Source organism: Bubalus bubalis, chromosome 14, assembly GCF_019923935.1.
Source record: "Bubalus bubalis isolate 160015118507 breed Murrah chromosome 14, NDDB_SH_1, whole genome shotgun sequence".
Taxonomy (NCBI): Eukaryota; Metazoa; Chordata; class Mammalia; order Artiodactyla; family Bovidae; genus Bubalus; species Bubalus bubalis.
Window position 1 is genome coordinate 60378411 of NC_059170.1, and position 19909 is coordinate 60398319.

Genomic DNA, 19909 nt, shown 5'->3' on the forward strand with positions numbered 1-19909 from the left:
ATGAACGTTGTTCCAGTCATGCCTAAAGTTTTCCTAATTACCAGGAACTTGTTGTTTATCCATTCCATATACATTAGCTTACATCTGCTAACCCCAAATTCCCACTCCATCCCTTTCCCAACCTTCTCCCTCTTAGCAACCATAAGTCTGTTCTCCTTGTCCCTGAATCTATTTCTATTCCATAGATAGGTGAATTTATCTATTTCATAGACAGGTGTTTTGCCTATGATCTAAGAGTTTCATTTGTGTCATATTTTAGATTCCACATTTAAGTGATATCCTATGGTATTTGTCTTTCTTTTTCTAACTTACTTCACTTAATAATCTCTAGGTCCATCCATGTTATTGCAAATGGCATTTCATTCATTTTGACGGCAGAGTAGTATTCCATTATATACATGTACTACATCTTCTTTATCAATTCATCTGTCAATGGACATTTGTTTCCATGTCTTGGCTATTGTGAATAATGCTGCTATGAATGTAGGGGTACATGTATCATTTGAATTAGAGTTCTGTCTGGATATACGTCCAGGAAGGGAATTGCGGGATCATTCAGCAACTCTATTTTTAGCTTTCTGAGGAACCTCCATACTGTTTCCCATAGTGGCTGTACCAACTTACATTCACACCAGCAGTATAGGAGGGTTCCCTCTTCTCCATACCCTCTCAAGCATTTTGTTATTTGTGACTTTTTGATAATCGCCATTGTGACTCATGTGAAGTAGTACCTCATTGTCATTTTGACTTGCATTTCTCTAAAAATTAGTGATATTGAGCATCTTTTTTTATGTGCCTATTAGACATTTGTATTTCTTCTACAGAGAAATAAGACATTGAGGTCTTCTGCCCATGTTTTGATTGGTTGTTTTTGTTGTTGTTGAGTTATAGTTGTATATGAGCTGTTTGTTTTGGAAATTAAGCCCTTGTGAGTCACACTGTTTGCAAATATTTTCTTCCATTCTATAAGTTGTCTTTTCATTTGGTCTGTGGTTTCCTTTGCTGTGCGAAAGCTTGTGAGTTTGATTAGATCCCATTTGTTTGTTTTTGCTTTTATTTCTATTGCCTCGGGAGACTGAGTGAAGAAAACATTGGCGCAATTTATATCAGAGCATGTTGGCCTATGATCTCTTCTAGGAGTTTCATGGTGTCATGTCTTAATGTTTGTCTTTAAGCCGTTTTGAGTTTATTTTTGTGTATGCTGAGAGGGTATATTCTAACTTCACTGATTTACATGCGGCTGTCCAACTTTCCTAACACCACTTGCTGAAGAGACTTTTTCTCATTGTATATTCTTGCCTCCTTTGTCAAAGATTAATTGATTGTAGGTGTGTGTGTTTATCACTATCAATGTCACTTTTTCCTTTTATATCTATGCCCAACAGAGTTCAGAGGTTATCTGGATATAACAAAGTTTTTAAAAACAAAGTAAAGATTCCCCTTTCTACCACAGTACAAAAACATAACTCACAATTTGTCTTTCACTTGAGCCAAAGTAAAATCACCCAATATATTATTCATATTAAGATAATATTGTACCTTTTTGTTCGATATTTGGTCAGCTCTCTGGATGACCTCTATGCTCACTGTATCAATTCTTCCATCTTAGATTATAAAGTCTTAGAGGTGAGATGTTAGCCAACTTATTTTATCTTGTACAGTAACAAAAGACATGGTAACATACACATAAATGCCTCAAACACTTTTTGATAATTACAATGATGATGATGGTGGAGATAAAGAAATTGCTTGCTAGCTTTATATATAAAGTTGTAGTTTTCAGTGACTTGGGGATCTGAGATTACAGAATTATATTTTATTGTTCCAAATTCTGAATTCCAAAAAAATGCAAAGAAAGCTTAGAAGATTTTATTAATCAAAAGTCTGTACTTTAAAAATCACAAGAAATAAAAATACACACATATAATTTTTTACCAGCATACAAACTAACCCTAAAAAAGACTAACAAATTAGATAACCACTGAGTAAAAGTTACAATTAAAAATGTTATTTTAGGGCTTCCCTGTTGGCTCAATGGTGAAGAATCCACTTGCCAAAGCAGGAGACACGGGTTCAATCACTGGTACAGGAAGATCCCATATGCTGCCAAGCAACTAAGCTTGTGCATCACAACTACTGAGCCTGTGCTCTGGAGTCTAGGACCTGCAACTGCTGAAGCTTGTGCTCCACAACAAGAGAAACCACCACAATGAGACACCTACACACTGCAGCTAGAGAACAGCTTCTCTCTCCACAACTAGGGGAAAGCCGTGCTACAATAAAGACCCAGCATAGCCAAAAATAAAGTAAATAATAAATAAATAAATTTATTTTTAAAAATTTTACATTAACACATTTGGTGCCTATGTCCAAAGAACATAGAAGAGACATTTATTTTCACTTTCATCTTTTTTTACCAACACCTAAATAGGGAGAAAAGTATTGGTAGAAATAAATGTTAGGATCAAAATTGGTATAATATATAATACATATAATCTCATATACATCATTTTCCTCTATGCTTATGTGTTCCTCAACCCCTCCAAGATAAAATAAGTTATAAAAAGATGGCACAGAAACCAACTTATTATCTACAGGTATCACTGAAGTCTTTAAGGCTTTTAACACAGAATTACCATCCTTTTGTCCCCTGCTCCCCCTCCTTCCTTACTCTAAGACCTACAGTACAGAATTCCTAATTATCTCAGATATTTGTCACTAACATGTAGATTTTTTAAAAAATTAATTACTGCAACCTAAGCCTGTTCCACACAATGTAGACTACTGGTATTTATATATGGGTGGCTTGAGTGGCACAAGAAGAATATATGCAAAAATTCTGATTTTTAGAATTATTTTTTCTTTTTATCATTTCATCGTCCTAAATGACACAGAAAAGAATCAGGCCAGCCAGCTCTGTCTGGATTCCTCCCTTACGTTATCTACTTGGTGAACAAGACACAGTCTACTCTCTGTTTCTGTGGAATCCTAATCAGCTGAGCCCGCTAAGCACTGCTCATCTGGGGCTGCAGCCATCCCCTCTCCTGACCACTACCAAGCACGGAGGGACATCTCTCTTTTGATTTAGGTCCTAAGGAGATAAATCAGGTCCCTGGGAGACAGCATAGTCACACATGTGGAACCAGTCATCGGGAATTAAGAACAGAAGTATCTGGCGAGACTTGCAGATACTGCAAGGAGCTTAAGAAGAAGAGTGATGAGCTTTCATACACTTGCCTTTCTCACATTATAAAAAGGAAGAATCTCTGAAGGCTTCTGAGTAATGGCCAAACAGCTCTGCCATAAACTGCCGTCTGACCAGAATAAATCCTTTAACCTCTCTATTTCAGTTTCCTCATCTGTAATAGGGTGATTGTGTTAATAATTAAAATGTTTTAGGACACTTAATCCAACCTATTCCACTTTGCCAGGACTGAGAACTTGCCAAGGTTTACTGAGAGACAGCAAAGGTTTATAGGAAACAAAGTTTACAAGAGACAGTGTTTTTAGCTAAAGCTCCTAAACAAACACTTAAAATTTATTTCTTTTTAGGCCAAACATGGAAGAGCATTCCTCCAAAACACCTACATGGTTTTTTGTTCCTCAGGCTGCCGCCAGGCCACTGCTCCCACCTCAGTCCCCTAGTGCTGTGACGGCTGCCACACACTCCACCCAGGTCACTAGCAGCACTTCTCCACGGAGCTTCTGTGTCACAGGTGCAAGGCTAGAGCCAGGCTGCCAGGCAGAGTGGGGAGGGAGGGAAGGCCTGGGCCCTCCTGGTGGGAGCACTAAGGCAGCAGAGCCCACCGTTCCTCTGGCCTCACCCCTTGTAGTTCCAAAAACAAGACTAGTGCTTGAAAATAATGAGAGACTGGACACTAGTTAGGTCAATATGCAGCCAGAATAATTCTGCTGAGGGGGAGACTGTAGCACATAGAGGAGGAGCGACAATCAGTCTGAGCCTTTCTTAAGGAACCCAAAACAGAAAGAGGTAGTTTATTTATCTTCAAAGAGGTGTGTATTATCAAGTGTGTTCAGTAACTGGTGACTCTATCATGGAAATTTACTGAGACAGTTTGCTCAGAGTTGCAAATCGTCTCATTAAATTTCCATGATAGAGTCTACGACCACCATTTCTGATGGTTAGCCTCCAATTTCCTCTGGTTATCTGTACAATGCCTTAAAATCTATATGTACAAGTAGCTTCTAGAAATTGTATTTTTCAAATAAGGAAACATCGGATGATACCCACTGACTTTCCTCTTCTAGTAATTGTGTGTTTATTTTTGTTTCCTACACGCAAACGTTTTCCTTCTATTGCCCTTAAAGGTCATTTCTTTTGTATCTCCTCTAAGGTTTATATTTCTTAAACTACCTAATCAAACAATTTACCACTAATTCCCAGAAGAAAACGCTGAATGAATCCCTTCCATCTCAATATATTCCATTTTTAGGAGATCATCAAGAAAGAAATCAGGTCATTTGAAGGTAAATCTTCTCTTTTCACTGATATTCAGGATGTGAATTATGACTTACAATTTACTAGATAACAATTCCCTTTCCTTCTGAGAAATCTATTCGGTAATCCCTTCTGGGAGCTTCTGGGTCCCAAGCCCCTAATGACTGTGAAATATTGAAATTACACTGGGAATTCCATGTGGGAGCCAGATTATAGCAAGAAATTGGAATGGAATCCCTTAGACAGAGCCTATTTATAAACTATAATCATTCACCCTCAGATTCAACAAAAGGGAGATATGGAAAGGTTATCTATGGGCACCCGCCTGACAGAGTATCTGCACAGTTGTCCTCAAAGTTCTTTTGCATCACCCTTTAAAATACTCATGTTATGATCTGTAAAGTCCTCTGACATTAAAAAAAAAAAAAAAAAAGACTAAATATACTCATGTAGTTTCCCCATGATAACCAGCTTCTAATTTAAAACACTGCCTTAGTTTTCTCAATCAACATGTATTAAGCAGTAGTCCTAAGGTGAACCTACTTGGAAAACCAAAATTCAGATATTAAGGAAATAATTTTATTGTACCAATTCTGAATCATTCTAAGCACGACAAATAGTTTTCTCTCTTGATTTATTTTTACATCATTTTATTGTCTCCAGTAGTGTCATCATTTAAAAACCAAATTAAACATAACTATGGGACAGCCACTTCCTGTTTCTGTTTTGAATTTCTTCTTCAATACTCTTTCAAGAAGTACGCAGTCAAACTGTATGGTACGGGGTTTACATACGGCTTTGGAGTCAGACAGATTTAGATTCAATTTTGGCTCAACCATTAACGTAACTTCAGGCATCGTCTACATTCCACTCTCTTCCTCTGTTTAACAGGGAGAGTAATACCTGCCCTAAGTGTATCTGCAGCCAAAATGAGATAATATCCTGATGCATACTGCACAGAGCCAGGCACATAGTAATTACTCAATAAACAGTAGTCATTATTTTATACATGCATGCACATTGAAAAATCTAGAAAATGAATTTAAAATATTCTTCATTCTATAACCCTAGTAACACAAACATGTACTCAGTTGTAAATTATATCCACATAAGATTTTATTTTTATATCATTATGGCTCAGCTGGTAAAGAATCTGTCTGCAAGGCAGGAGACCTGGCTTTGATTCCTGGGGTGGGAAGATCCTCTGGAGAAGGGAAAGGCTAGCCACTCCAGTATCCTGGCCTGGAGAATTCCATGGACTGTACAGACACAACTGAGTGACTTTCATACGTACACATAATTGTAATATATAATTTTCTAATTTTTCACATTATAATAACTTTTTCATGTTATCATGCAGGATTCATAACTGTTGAATGAGATTCCATTAAGTAAACTTCTATAATTTAACCCCTAAATTTCTACCAAATATTTGAGGGGTTTTGATGTTACAAATAACACTACAATAACATTTGCATAAATGCAGCTTCTTCATTCTGTGGGATTCTATCCTTAGGATGAATTCTCAAAGTAGGCTTTCCACAGTAACCATAAACTCTTTTATGGCTTAGACTTGCATGATATGAATTTGCATTTACAAATTCATACAATTTCTAGTGCCTTTGTCAATAGAAACATCATTGTGCCCTCTCAAATCTTCAGTTTTAATAATATTAAATGTATTGAATATTTACCATGTACTGGCCTATCTCATCAATCTCACAACAAATGTGGAAGTAGTACAACCTTTCTTACAGATGAGGAAGTTAAGTTTCAGACAGTTTAAAAGCCATGTCCAAGGTCACACAGCAACTAAAGACTGGAACTTGGACTCAAACTCAGATTCTAGCTAAGGCCACAGTGCTCTTAACCACTTAGTTTTTTTTCTGCTTTACTTTCACTGATGTTTTATTATGCAGTTCTTTGACTACTAGCAAAGTTTTCATTTTTACATGTTTAAAACTGTTATTCTCTTATTGTGTTATTTGCATATTATTTAGCAACTTCTGTAAAGTGATGGGGGCAATTTTGTTCACTGTGTACTTTTTACCAATCAAGTGTATCGGCACAACCTTCACACAAGAAGCCCAGGTCCCTTCTTGATGGCCTCACTGAGCTCAGTTTGTAAGAAAAGGTGCTCCTTCTCTTTCTCCTTCTTCCTGCCAGTCTTGGGCTGAATACAAATATATTCTAGAAAGCTACCATGCCCACATCTTTTCAACATTATTCACTCATACAACATGGCTCTTGGCTACCTTGGAACACCCTACCATAAGTGAGAGTTAAGACCCAATGTCCCCTGGGGAGTAACAAACTCTAATAATTTTGTAACAGAACCAATTTACTAAGGTCTTTGAATCAATCAATATCTCATTCTCCCCATGTCCTCCTTCTTCACACTCTGTCTTCAAATGTCTCTTTTGCTAACTAAGATAAAGACTGACATGTATAGGGTTTTGTTTTGTTTTGTTTTTATGAATTTGTGATCCAAACAATTTGGCCTTCATTCAAAACTTATGTCCCATGATGTATAAATACAACATTAAGACCTCATATCTATGGTTTACTAGTAAGCAAAACTAGGTTTACCTAATTAACGTAAACTTTAATAATCCTATTTTATAATAAGGACCATTACCTGCATTATGTCTTGCAATATAGCCAAGTGCCCAGGCTGCAGCCTCTTTGACTCCAGGGTCAAAATCTTCCAAGCAAATCACCAGTGTGTCCAGCGCTCCACAATCAACTATTGCCTGAGCTAGCTGGGGAGAATGTTTACCAACCGCTCGTAACACAAAGGCAGCTGCTTTCTTGTAAAAACGCTACAAGGATAAAGAGACAAAACTCAATGTGAATCAAGCTAAAAGTTAAAATAGACCAAAACAAACATAAAAAAATGACACTGATATTTAAAAAAAAAAAAAAAGCTCAGCAGTTTTTAAATACAAGAGATGAAAAACATCCTGCAAAATCATTTTGATTTTTTGAGGCTTCCCCATTGCTTTTGTTCATTAACTGAACTGAAACGGTGTACATCTTTAATTTCATTTCAAATGTTTTACTCTGAAACATGCATTTGGAAACTGCATAAAATAAAATGTAAGCATTGTATTTCCTACAGATTCATAAAATAATGGGAGTTTATGTTTGTGCATTACAGTGAAAGGTACTGTTTGTCCTGTGGGAACTCCTAGATTGTTAGCACGTGCAACTAAACTGTCACCTGACAAACTCATTTCCTTTACTTGCCCTCAGTCTCTAAGCATGACCTCAACTAACCTTTCTGGTGTCCCATGTTATCCTGAAATAACAACTATGCTCTGAGGTGCACTTAGCAATCATCAGATAAAGTTTCTATTTCTTCACAGTGTATACAAAAAAAGCAACTAGGTGACTACAGCAACTGTTTTGAAAGCATTCTATTTACATAGGCTAAAATATTAAAAATCAATAAAAAATTATGTGAGAGAGAAAATACAAAAGGTATATTTTAACAGATTATATTTTAAAAATTAGGATATGTTGAAAAGATAAGGAATCTACTGTTAGTAACAATGTTTTGATTTGAAATATTTCTTTAGTTTCTTAAATGTCAACATAGACATTAAAATATTTGTTACAAAGTCTAATTTTACAAGTCCATAACCAAATATCTACTAAATCATTACAAAAATTAGAAGAGTTTTAAAGTAGCTTTCCATAGATTATTTTCTCATGATTGTGGAAAAATAATAGTGATACATTTCTTGTCATTACCATAAGCTGATTTGAATGTATATTGCAGAATTTTCAAATTCACACTTTACTGAGCACCATTTAGCATTAACTGCAGTGCCTAGAATTCATACTCTCCTGTCTCACTCCCCCTTCCTCTTAACTTCTGCTTCTCCAAATCCGTAACTCTCTTCTCTCCTGGAATGCCTCACCAAAAGAACTGCCAGAAAAGAAAAGAGAAGAGAAAGAAGAAAGGATGGAAGGAAGGAACGAAAGAAAACCTGGAGGGAAAAGGGAGGAAAAACCAAACCAGAGGACTTTGTACGCATAGAGAAGAGATTACATCTCACGTGAGAAATGGGTTAAAGGCCTGGAAGGGGAAGGAGACAGAAGCCTGTGAAGATGCTTCGCAGTCTCACTTTCTCCTCACGTGTGCCCTGCTGCTTTAACTAATGGGCACTCATTCACACTTAGAAAACCTTAGAGAACCTTCTATGTGAGATATCAAACACAGACCTTGCCCTCAGAGAAGCAGCTAAGAGTCCAAGCATTTGATGATAGAAAGAATGCCTACAAGAAAAATACAATTTCTTTAACTCCTCCTAGAGATAAAAGTCATTAGCAAATGACTCTCCAATCTTTAAAAAAAAAAAAAAAAAAAAAAGCACATTTTAAAGCAATTAGAATTTTATTTCATTAAAAAAAAAACTTTTGGCCATTTTAAAGTGTACAATTCAGTGACATTTAGTGCATTCACAATGTTGTGCAACCACACCTATCCAGTTCCAGAATATTTTCATTCCTCCAACAAGAAATCCCCTACATTAAGTAGCCACTTCTCACTCCCCTCTTCCCCCAGCTCCTGGCAATCATTAATCTGTGTCCATCTCTGTGGATATGCATTTTCTGGATACTTCATATAAATGGAATCATACAATATGTAGCCTTGTCTGGCTTCTTCCTCTTAATATAACTTTTTCAAGGTTCATCCATGTTGTAGAATGTACCAGTACTTCATCCCTTTTTATAACTGATAATACTCCATTGTATGGATATATAACATTTACTTTATCTAGTCATTCTTTTGGCTATTGCAAATAATGCTGCTATGAACGTTTGTGTTCAAGTTTTGCTTGAACACCTGTTTTCAATTCCTTTGGAAATATAACCAGGAGGAGAACTCCTGGGTCATATAGTAATTATGTTTAACTTACTGAGGAACTGCCAAATTGTTTTCCATAGCAGCTGTGCCACTGTACACAACTTCTCCACATTTTCAATAACACTTGCTATTTTCCTTTTTTCTCTTTCATTTGTTAAGGCCATCCTGGTAGGTAGAATGGCTGGCTCTTCACAGTTTTGATTTTCATCTCCTAATGACTAATGCCATTATTTTTTCATCTTGGCTCTTAGCACATTTTCTTTGGATAAATGTCTGTGTGAGTCTTTTGCCCATTTTTTAATTGAATTGTTTGTCCTCTGGTTATACATATGTAAGAAAGATAATTTAATCTTAAAGACATGTCAAGAAAGATACATCCCTAGGTTATGATAAATCAACAGGATGGAACAAACAGGCAAAGACCCTACCTAGAGGAAGATCCTTAACTATTGTTAGGAACAGAAAGGGAATCAGACAGGATGGGGGAAAAAATGGAAGCACTCTTAGATGACCTTTAAAAGGCTTGACATGCTTGCATGCTTGGCAAAAATGCTTTGTCAAACCTTCCCTTACATGCAGTCTCCTTGCTTTCAAATGCTTCTCTTCCTCCTTGCTTCAAAGCTCTCTCTTCCACTGCCCATTAACTAGATTGAGACAGTAAAGAATCTGCCTGCAACCCAGGACACCTGGTTTCGATCCCTGGGTGGGGAAGATCCCCTAGAGGAGGAAATGGCAACCCACTCCAGTATTCTTGCCTGGAGAATCCCATGGACAGAGAAGCCTGGCGGGCTACAGTCCATAAGGTCGCAAAGAGTCGGACTGAGCGAATATCACAACACTACTGTATGTAACTCATTTGCCCAGGGTGCCATACATCTTTCGAAGACTGATCCTGTAACTTGAATAAGACCGTATATAGAAGGACTGCTGTGTGTATAATGCCATTAAAAACTTTAATATGTTTTCTCCTATACTAACAGTAATGCAGAAAAGCTGTCTATTAGCCCCAAAGTAAAACACCCTCAAGGTATTATTATGTGTAGTTCAAAGAATCGAAGGTTGTATTAATATCCTAATAATTCTATGCCTACACACTTGCAATTGTACCCAAACTATCAATTTTTTTAAAATCCAAAACAAAAATCATGTAACTTTGGTTTTAAAAAATTCTTACATTCTGTTCTGCCAGTGAATAAACAAGCTGTGGAAGAATATCACCCTTCACGACTGCTTCTGCCAGGTCATCATTATAATTAGCCAGTCTCCCCAGAGCCAAAGCAGCAGTCTGTTGAATTGTTGGGACCACATCCAGAAGAAGAGGCCTCAGCAAAGCCATTACACCTAAGTTACAAGAAATAAGAAATCAGCAAATTTTAAATTAAAAAGCAAACATACCATTCAGCATATATGCAGATAGGAAAATGCAAAGGGAAATATCATTAAAAACAAGCAAACAAAAACCATCCACTAAAACCTAATACTACATTAAGCAGCAGCCAACTGGACAAGGTATAGAATAATATAACCTGCAATTATCAAAGCAGCAGCCTAGCATGGAACTAAGAACGGCTTTGGAGAACCAGAGTTTAAATCCCTGATTTGGCAAACTCTAGCTGTGTGACGTCATGAGGAATGCAGAGAGAGGCTATAAAGCACACAGTTGAAAGCCTTCCTAGCAGGGTTATGGGGGTGGGGAGTGGAGGGGAAGGAGCTGTGTTCCTCCCCCCTCAACCTCACGCGCCCCCCTCAAAAAAAAAACAGCCTTTGCAAACCCTATCTCTTTCAGGGCTCAGTTCAGTTCTTTCCTCTCAAGTCATCTGGTGTTTTTTTTCTCTGATTCCAACCAACTTAGAGTCTATTACAGAAATTTTATGAGGATCTATTTCAGGGCCAGGTGAGCTAGAAGGGCCATTCGACTAGGGCTTCCCATTTATAAAGGGCTGTAAATTCAGATTTCTGACATCGTCTCCGAATAAATAAATTCTTTAAGATAAGGAAGTATGTCACATTACTAGCTCTCATTAATATTCATTCTAGGGTTGAATACATAGTAGGAATACCATCATCACAGCACAATAATAAAAGTAGCTTATATATTATTTTGTGTTAAGAACTTTTCTATATCAATTCACTGAATTCTCATAACAAACCTATGAAGTAGGTCCTATTATCATGTCTATTTTACAGATGTGGAAATGAAGGCTGAGAAAAATTAGGGAAAGCACACAGCTAAAATGCAGAAGCAAGGTTAGAAATTCAGACCTTCTTTATTCATACTTAATAAATAATACGTAAAACTGGATGGAAATAATATGGAAAATTGAGGAGGTGGGGTAAATTATTTCATTTGGATCATTTTATTCAATATTCCAACTCTATATTAACTCTGCTGTGCTGTGTGCTCAGTTGTGTCCAACTCTTTGTGACCCCATGGACTGTAGACCTCCAGGTTCCTCGGTCCATGGAATTTTCCAGCCAAGAATACCAGAGTGGGTTGCCATTTCCTACTCCAGGTGATCTTCTTTAGAATGGGCAGGCAAATTCTTTACCACTGTGCCACCTTGCAGGCAACCCCTTAATAAAGGTGTTTTAGTCTAATACTACGAAAAAAGGTGACAACGGAGTTCAAACTAGAACAAAGGGCCCCTTGACTTTTAAACTTAATTTACAGTGGGCTGTTCAACTTGCACGTTATTACATCTTTTGTTAACAAATACTACTCTGACCTATAAAAGCAGATACATATTACCAATATTCTTCTGTAATGTTATATCCAGAAACACGTGAAATAGAAATAAAAGGAAAACACAACAACGTTTAGAATTAGACCAAAATAAGATAAACAGTACTATCAAATAACATAAACAGAGAATAAGGATGCTTATCACAGAAACATTTAATGATGTGACCTCTGGCTTTTCTCGGTTCCCAGTTTTCTTCAGTGATCCTTTTTCTGTCTAATTTGACTTGGTTAGATCATTTTACAGAAGGCCACTGCTGCAAGTTTGCATCCTGATCGGGCTGGTTAACTTTGCAGGCACACAGCCCGCCTTCTCAGGCCTAGGCCACAGCTCATGTTAAACAATTCAGCATGTCCATGTGCATAAGTGTTGCTTATATTATTCTCTACACTTTTTATGGAGATAATTTCTGAAGTATCTCACAACAAACAGTTCAATGTGCAAAATAAGGTATTAGAATGACTACCAAATGTGAACATGGTTCCTTCTAGAAAGCTGGATCTAAAACCAACCATTTGTTGATCTCTTCTTTGTGGTTGCTTATTACTTGATTCAAGTTTTTAACAGTGGTAAAATATACATAACATTTTAAGCATTTTCTGGTGTATAATTCAGTGGCATGAAACACATTTATAATGGTGTGTAATCATCACCAGTATCTAGGAACCGTTAAACCACTTTCCACTACACTGACACTACATCATTTTAAACTCCCACCAACAAAATACAAGGGTTTAAATTTCTCCCCATCCTCACCAATGCTTGCATTTTATTTTTCTTAGAATAACCCATCCTAGTAGGTATGAAGTAGTATCTTCCCAATCCGGGGGTTGAACCAGAATTTATCTATCTGAGTTTATACTTCTTATGCTTCCCAGGTAGCTCAGCTGGGAAAGTATCCATCTGCAATTGCATGAGACCCTGGTTCAACCCCCGGATTGGGAAGATCCCCTGGAGGAGGGCATGGCAACCCACTCCCATATTCTTGCCTGGAAAATCCCCATGGACAGAGAAGTCTGGCGGGCTACAGTCCATGGGGATCACAAAGAGTTGTACATCACTGAGCGACTAAGCACAATAAGCACAATTACATTATTATTTATTATTAGTTACTATATTTAGCTAGTATACCACAAGTCTCCCAGTGTTGGGTATCTTCAGTTTGCCGTTTTAGCAATAAGATGTTCTACCCCAAAAAATGTATTTCACTTGTCCACATACTCAAAGGAATTTTACTGCTTTATATATTTTCTCCTCCCTTTTTCTACTTCATTTGGCCCAGCAAAAATCAGGTCAATAAAATGACACGATTCCTTTCGTTTCTATTCCTATATTCAATATCAAAGGCTTTCATGAAGCTGCTCTGTCATATGCCCTTGTTCAGACAATGAGAATTTTGAAAAATTTGTAAAAGCTAAAGTTTCCATTTAAAATATCTGAATGAGGTCATTTTTACTAGAGAAAATATTGTGCAAATTTCTAGTCCTTGAATTGCCTCTTAGTGCTGCATAGTCTTCAATCCCCAGGAACATGTTTTTATCTCCTACACAAGCTAAGCATACTTTGTTATTCTAACTTCAGGTTTGTCCTAAAAATACAGATAATGCTGCAAGAGGAATTGAGGAAAGAAGGAAGGGAGGGAGGGAGTGAGGGGAGGAAGAAAGAGAGGAGCATATATAACATAAAAAAGAAATTTCCTTACCTGTCTGTCCATTAGGAATCCATGGTGAGCGAATGCATGAAAATATAGAGTCCATAGGTTATAGCAGTCTGAATAACTGCTATAATATCTAATAAGAAAAGGTCCTCAGTGAGCAGCTAATGAACTCACCGGGGTCTCCACTGAAGGAACCAGCAAGTACTACCTAATGTTATATCTAATAGTAAAAGTCATTCATATATTATACTCTGATATCTGTAAGACAATTTTGTCTTCCTTATATAAATTCATTAAATGGTGTGACAATGTTTATGAAATTTAACCCATAGGCTAAATCTTACAATCTTCCCCATCCCCAACTTTATAGCTTTGAGTGTCTTTTCTGTGTTTCTTGTTCCAGTGCCATACTGGAGACACTGCTTCTATTAATAATACTTACATTGTTATCTAGTTTTACAAAAATAAAAACCCCATGAATCCTGCCCACAATTATTCATTCAAAAAATAGATCAAGGCTTACCAAGTGGCAAGAAATAGGGACCTCACAGATGAGTAAAGGCAGCTCATGCTCTCAAAAAAGTATTGGAAGAAATTATAGAATAGCATCAACCAAGCTTTCCCTTAATTCCTTTTAATACAACATAGGCCTATCACTTGAATTTTGCAGGCCAATTGGATATATAAGCCAGGGGGGAAAAGGTCAAATGTTTTTAGAGACAAAAGAAATAACTCAGTCTCATATTACATGTGTATAATTGCTATACATATCACTTCAATTTGAGGTGCTTTATAAAGATATTTAACAGCTCAACTTTGTTTCATTGAAAGCAAGTCTCTGCAAACCAGGCCTTTGGGTTCACTGAAGTCACAGTTAAGATTTCTGGCTGCCCTGGTGACTTATCTTCTTTGTTTTTTCTTTTTTAAATTGTAGTAAAATATACCTAAATTTTAACCACTTTAAGTGCACAATTCAGTGGCATTAAGTACAGTTGTAATGTTGTGCCACAACCACCACTATCATTTCCAGAACCTGTTCATCATTCCTAACAGACACTGTATACCAATTAAACCACAACTCCCCATATCCGCCACTCAGCCTCTGGTAGTTTCTACTCTGTTTTCTGTATCCATGATTTTGCCTATTATAGATACTTTATATAAATGGAATCATACAATATTGTCCTTTTTTGTCTGGCTTCTTTCACTTAGCAAAATGTTTTTAAGGTTTGTCCATATTGTAGCACATATCACAATTTCATTACTTTTTAGACTGAATAATAGTGGTAAAGAAATCTGCCTGCCAAAAAACAAAAAAACAGGAGAAAAAAAAATCTGCCTGCCTCCCTATCAACACAGGTTCAATCTCTGGATCAGGAAGATCCCCTGGAGAAGGAAATGGCAACCCACTTCAGTATTATTGCCCTGGAAATCCCATGGATAGAAGGAGCCTGGTGGGCTACAGTCCATGGGGTTGTACAAGAGTAGGAAACAACTTAGTGACTAAACAACAACAATATTCATTGTGTGTACATGCATTTTGTTTGTCTATTCATGTGTTAATGAACACTTGGGTTGTTTCCACTTTCAGGTTTGTGAATAATGCTGCTGTAAACATTGATGTTCAGGTATCCATTTGAGTCCCTGCTTTCAATTCTTCTGAGCAAATAATGAGTCTGTTGTTTTCTCTTTTACATATATACCTACTACACCCATCTGCCTGGAGAAGACTGGAATGTTGAAATGAGGCTAGTACAGAGAAAAGAGAAGACACTGCTAAAAGGACTGCCTGCTCCCAGAGGTTTCATTGGTAATATCTGAAAAGGAAACTTTTGAAAGGCAATCAGTTCAAAAATCTATCTTCACATGTATACCTATGGCTGATTCTAGTCAATGTATGGCAAAAACCACCACAATATTGTAAAGTAATTAAAATAAATAAATTAATTTTTTAAAATCTATCTTCAGATGAAATTTTTGGTTTTAACTCATACTCTGCCTACATTGTTTTGAGATAGTTCACTCTAAAAGATATGGATACAAAGGTAATAATTAACAGCGATGGAGTGGAGAGGGGGGCTGGATGTTTTGTTTTTTTTAATCAGAAATATAGTTTAGGTAATACTTTCTACAACTGAACTCTGGACATAAAACTTGAGTTTTGTGGCAGCAAAAGTAAAAAGATAACCATTCTGTGAAATAAAAGGAAGCAGGAACAATTTTTTTCCTGAAATCATAGGCCTAGATTGAAACATAATATTTAGATAAATAGTAAAAGATTGATCGAATAAAAGAGTATAACTTGGGGACTTCCCTGGTGATCTAGTCTGTCAAGATTTCACCGTCCACTGCAGGTCATGGAGGTTCGATCCCTGGCTTGGAAGCTAAGATCCCACCCGCCTTGGGGCCAAAAAACATAAAACAGAAACAACATTGTAATAAATTCAATAAAGACTTTAAAAATGGCCCATATCAAAAAAATCTTTTAAAATAATATAATTTTATATTTTAAAAATAACAGCAAAATGCACAATGTCTTCAATGATAGATTTTAAAAGTCATGGGAAAGTCTAAGTAGCTATTTTTAAACAAGCCCTCAAAAAAAAAGAGGGAATATTATTAGACTAAATCTACAAAGACAGTTCCATGGAAAGCTAATATAATCTAGCATTTGTACACAATTAAATAGTGATTCTAAATCAACAGTGAGATAGAACTTAGACTATATAGAAAAGTGAACAGAGATCATTTCCTTTGGAGACATAGGCACACATACTCAAGCATAAATATCACTAGTTTTCACCTAGATTTTTAACAGAACTTGATTAAAAAATAAATTCTAAGTTGAGCCTCCCTTATTAGCCTGGGGTGTCTGGCAACACCAATACTTCACTTTGAAAATTAGGTAAGTCTGACTTGTGTTCAGATAGGCCAACTACAAAGCAAGGACAATTTTTTTCTCAAGGTATGGCCCTGGATTTCTCCTAGGACCAGTACATCTACTTAACAGAAATCCCAAAGTTTTGCTTCCCGTGAATGTGGAAGAAAAGTCCTTCACACAAAGTATGATTAAATAAAGAACAAAAGAAAGTGCTAAGTATTCGCTCACATCAGTCAACCAACAAATATCAAGGGCCTCCTTCTTCACCGAGCTTTACTTCACATGTTCTCAAAAAGCCCAGGAGGGCAGGCGGTCAGTCAGAGGGCAGCTGGCCTCTCTGGGCGAGGTCTGCCGGCTGCTCTTCTTGATGATAGCGGGTGTCAGTCCAACGACTCTCTCAAGTACTCTCTCTTGGTTCTCAACTTCCAGGGGATTAGATACTTTCTCTGGGTAATTTGAAAGAGCCTCTGGTTTGATAAGGCTTTACTTAGAAGTTAAGAGGAAGCCAAAAGGTCTTCTAGAACTCTGAGGCCAGTTTAAGTGCTAAATACAACTTCCATTTCCTCAAATCTCCAGGTATTTATCAATTAAAGTTAGTCTTTGGCATGTGGGCCTCCACTCAAGGTCCCACAGTGGTCTTCGAGGAGACCTCAAAAGCCATTACACACAATTACTGAACAGTCACTGGTACCCAAAGGCCTGAACAGATGACGTATTTTAAAAGTTAACCCTGAGTGGAAATTCCCCGGCGGCCCAGTGGTTAGGCCTCCACACAGTCACTGCTGACGACCGGGATTCAGTCCCTGGTCTGGGAATTAAGATCCCACAAGCCACGTGGCTCAGCCAAAAAAAAAAGTTAACACTGAGGTTTATTCGAAACTCCTAGAACATCTATGAATGGTTTCCTGATACCTCAGGTAACACAGGAAGAGCACAAAGTCAGCTAGCAATACGGAAACAGGTCCTAGTCCCAGTTCAGCAACTAACTCACTTAGAGATGATGGCAATTATCCAGCCTTCTTTGAGATTTAACCACAGTGAAGACGATACCTACTCTATTTACCTGAGCTGTTATAAGAATCTAATCTAAGAGCTATGAAAACACTTAGAAAAATTACTCCTTCCTTCATCCTCTTTAAACATGCTGAATATCTGCACTATGCTAAGCATTATGTTAAGCACAGAACTTACAGTTAGTAGAGAAAGGAGAAATTAAACTATTACAATTGTGATAAGGACTATAAAAGAGAAATGTTACAATCAGGGAAACATAAGAGACAACTCACTGGAAGGGCTCGAGGAAGATCTCCCTGAGGAATCAACATCTAAATACAGCTATAAAGAATGAGTAGGAATTAACTGGGCAAAAAAGTGTAGGAAAAGGTGCTAGGCTGAGGAGCAAAGGCCTTGAAAAAACATTCAAATGCAAAGTGTTTTTAGAAAACACTGAAATAACTTTTCAAAGCCATTTAATCTGTGACATTAAAATTTAACCCACACAATTTGCCATTTCAAGAACCTACTCTTTCAGGTTCATGTAACCGCTTGGATTTTTTTTTTTTTTAATCATCCAGCTTTTCTTAGGAAAACAGTGAAATCCTAGTCCTGGTTGTAGTATTTTCTACTTATGTACCAATGCTTAGATATCAAAACAGGAAATGTCCACACAGGAACAATGATTTGGGACACACAATAAAACTCTGAAAAATCTTGTTTATAGGACATACTAGGTGCATACAAGTTCAGAATTTTTATAGTTCCCTGGAATATTTTCCACTTACGTATATGTAAAAAGAAAAAATAAAACACCTCTATCACTATCCTTAAAAAAAAAACACCTCTATCTCTATCCTTAAAAAAAGAAAAACACTCCCCGTCACTAAAAAAAAGTGCTGTAATTATCATACATTCAGAACTATAAGACTCCTTTTATATTGGAAAAACATCAAATTTAAAGAGCATAACTCCTTAAGTTTTTTGAAGTTGCTTTACTAATTATTTTTTTGGTTCTAAAATCCTTTAGAAAAGTAGTTTTTGTAGGAGAATCATGCTTCATGTACCTCCCAGGATGTGTTTTCAATACATCATAAATGCTTGCTACAGGCTTTTCCTTCTCATAGAAACCGAAGTGCTAGATCATTAATCTGAAGATTTTCACCCTGTGCCAGACACATTTAATTTAAAAGCATTTTATGTCAACATGCATTACTTATTTTCTTGAATTATGAACCAAATAAATTGCCTCAATTTGTAAATTCGCTTCATACAGGTGCATATTTAAAGTGTTAGGCAAACTTCTCTATTCCTACTCTTTTGAAAATATGCATAACTTTTGATTTGCCATGTTTACCTTCTGGGTATAGGTTATAAGCAAAATATTACAAAGTATTATTTTAAACTTTACCCCTACTTTTCTTATATAAATAGCTGCTTCAGAAAAAGTTTATTTAATGTAGCTAAGCAGTTTAAAAATCAAGTTCTTGGGGCTTTTATTAGCTTATTCTAAAAGACCTTCTAAACAACCAAAGAGTGGCCTGGCACTCCAGTATACCGTAAAACATCTTTCTTATATTTTATAATTAAACAACCACTTCCAAATGCTGAAATTCTACAATTGGTACAAGTTACTATGTATTATCTCTAGCACTGCAGTCAAGTGTTACTAATTATTCAAAGACAGAAAGTATTCAAATTCATTTTAAATACCTGCAAGATTTAATGGCTCAGACATATAGGGTTTGAAGGTGCAAAATGAGATTTTATAACAAACTTTTTCATGTTTTCATGTATGTTCTTTTGATTTAGAAAGAACAAAATATCAATGAGGAAAAAAATCCAGGTTATAGACACACTGTACACAGTTTTTCTAGTAAGTCAAACCTATTTTTGTCTAAATACTCTGAAGAAGATATCTTGCAACACTGTTTTAAAATTACTTTGGACATAATTAATAGAGCAAATTCTCTCATTGACACATCAAAAACACAATGAAAAAGATCAGAGTTTTTTAAATGAAATAAAACTTCATCAATAATTTTCGCCTTTAAGGTTCCTTTCATAGTCAATGGATTTAAAAATTCTTAACAAGTGAACTACTAATTTATCATGATGTCTATATGGAAACTTTTTTTCCCATTATTTTGGACCCATGATACATGTTTATTTAAACAGTTTATTAAAGGAGAAAAGTGAGAAAACAAAACTCTCCCAGGTATAAAGACAGTATATCAAAGTCAGGAACAAAATGTACTAGTATCTTATGTTACCAAAATGAATTCACTTGACTGGAAAAAAA

The 19909-nt window shown here is 36.4% G+C and overlaps 1 protein-coding gene across 2 annotated transcripts in view; it reads right to left on the reverse strand.

Moving 5' to 3' along the window:
• The window catches only part of SPAG6 (sperm associated antigen 6), a 63878-nt gene that overhangs the window by 40249 nt on the left and 3720 nt on the right, over positions 1–19909 (reverse strand). For both annotated transcript variants that reach the window (XM_006079953.4, XM_006079952.4), the window contains exons 3-4: positions 10510–10676; positions 7098–7281 (exon numbers count right to left, since the gene is read on the reverse strand). In XM_006079953.4, coding sequence (XP_006080015.2) covers positions 7098–7281; positions 10510–10676 — 351 coding nt within the window. The remainder of the gene's footprint in view (positions 1–7097; positions 7282–10509; positions 10677–19909) is intronic.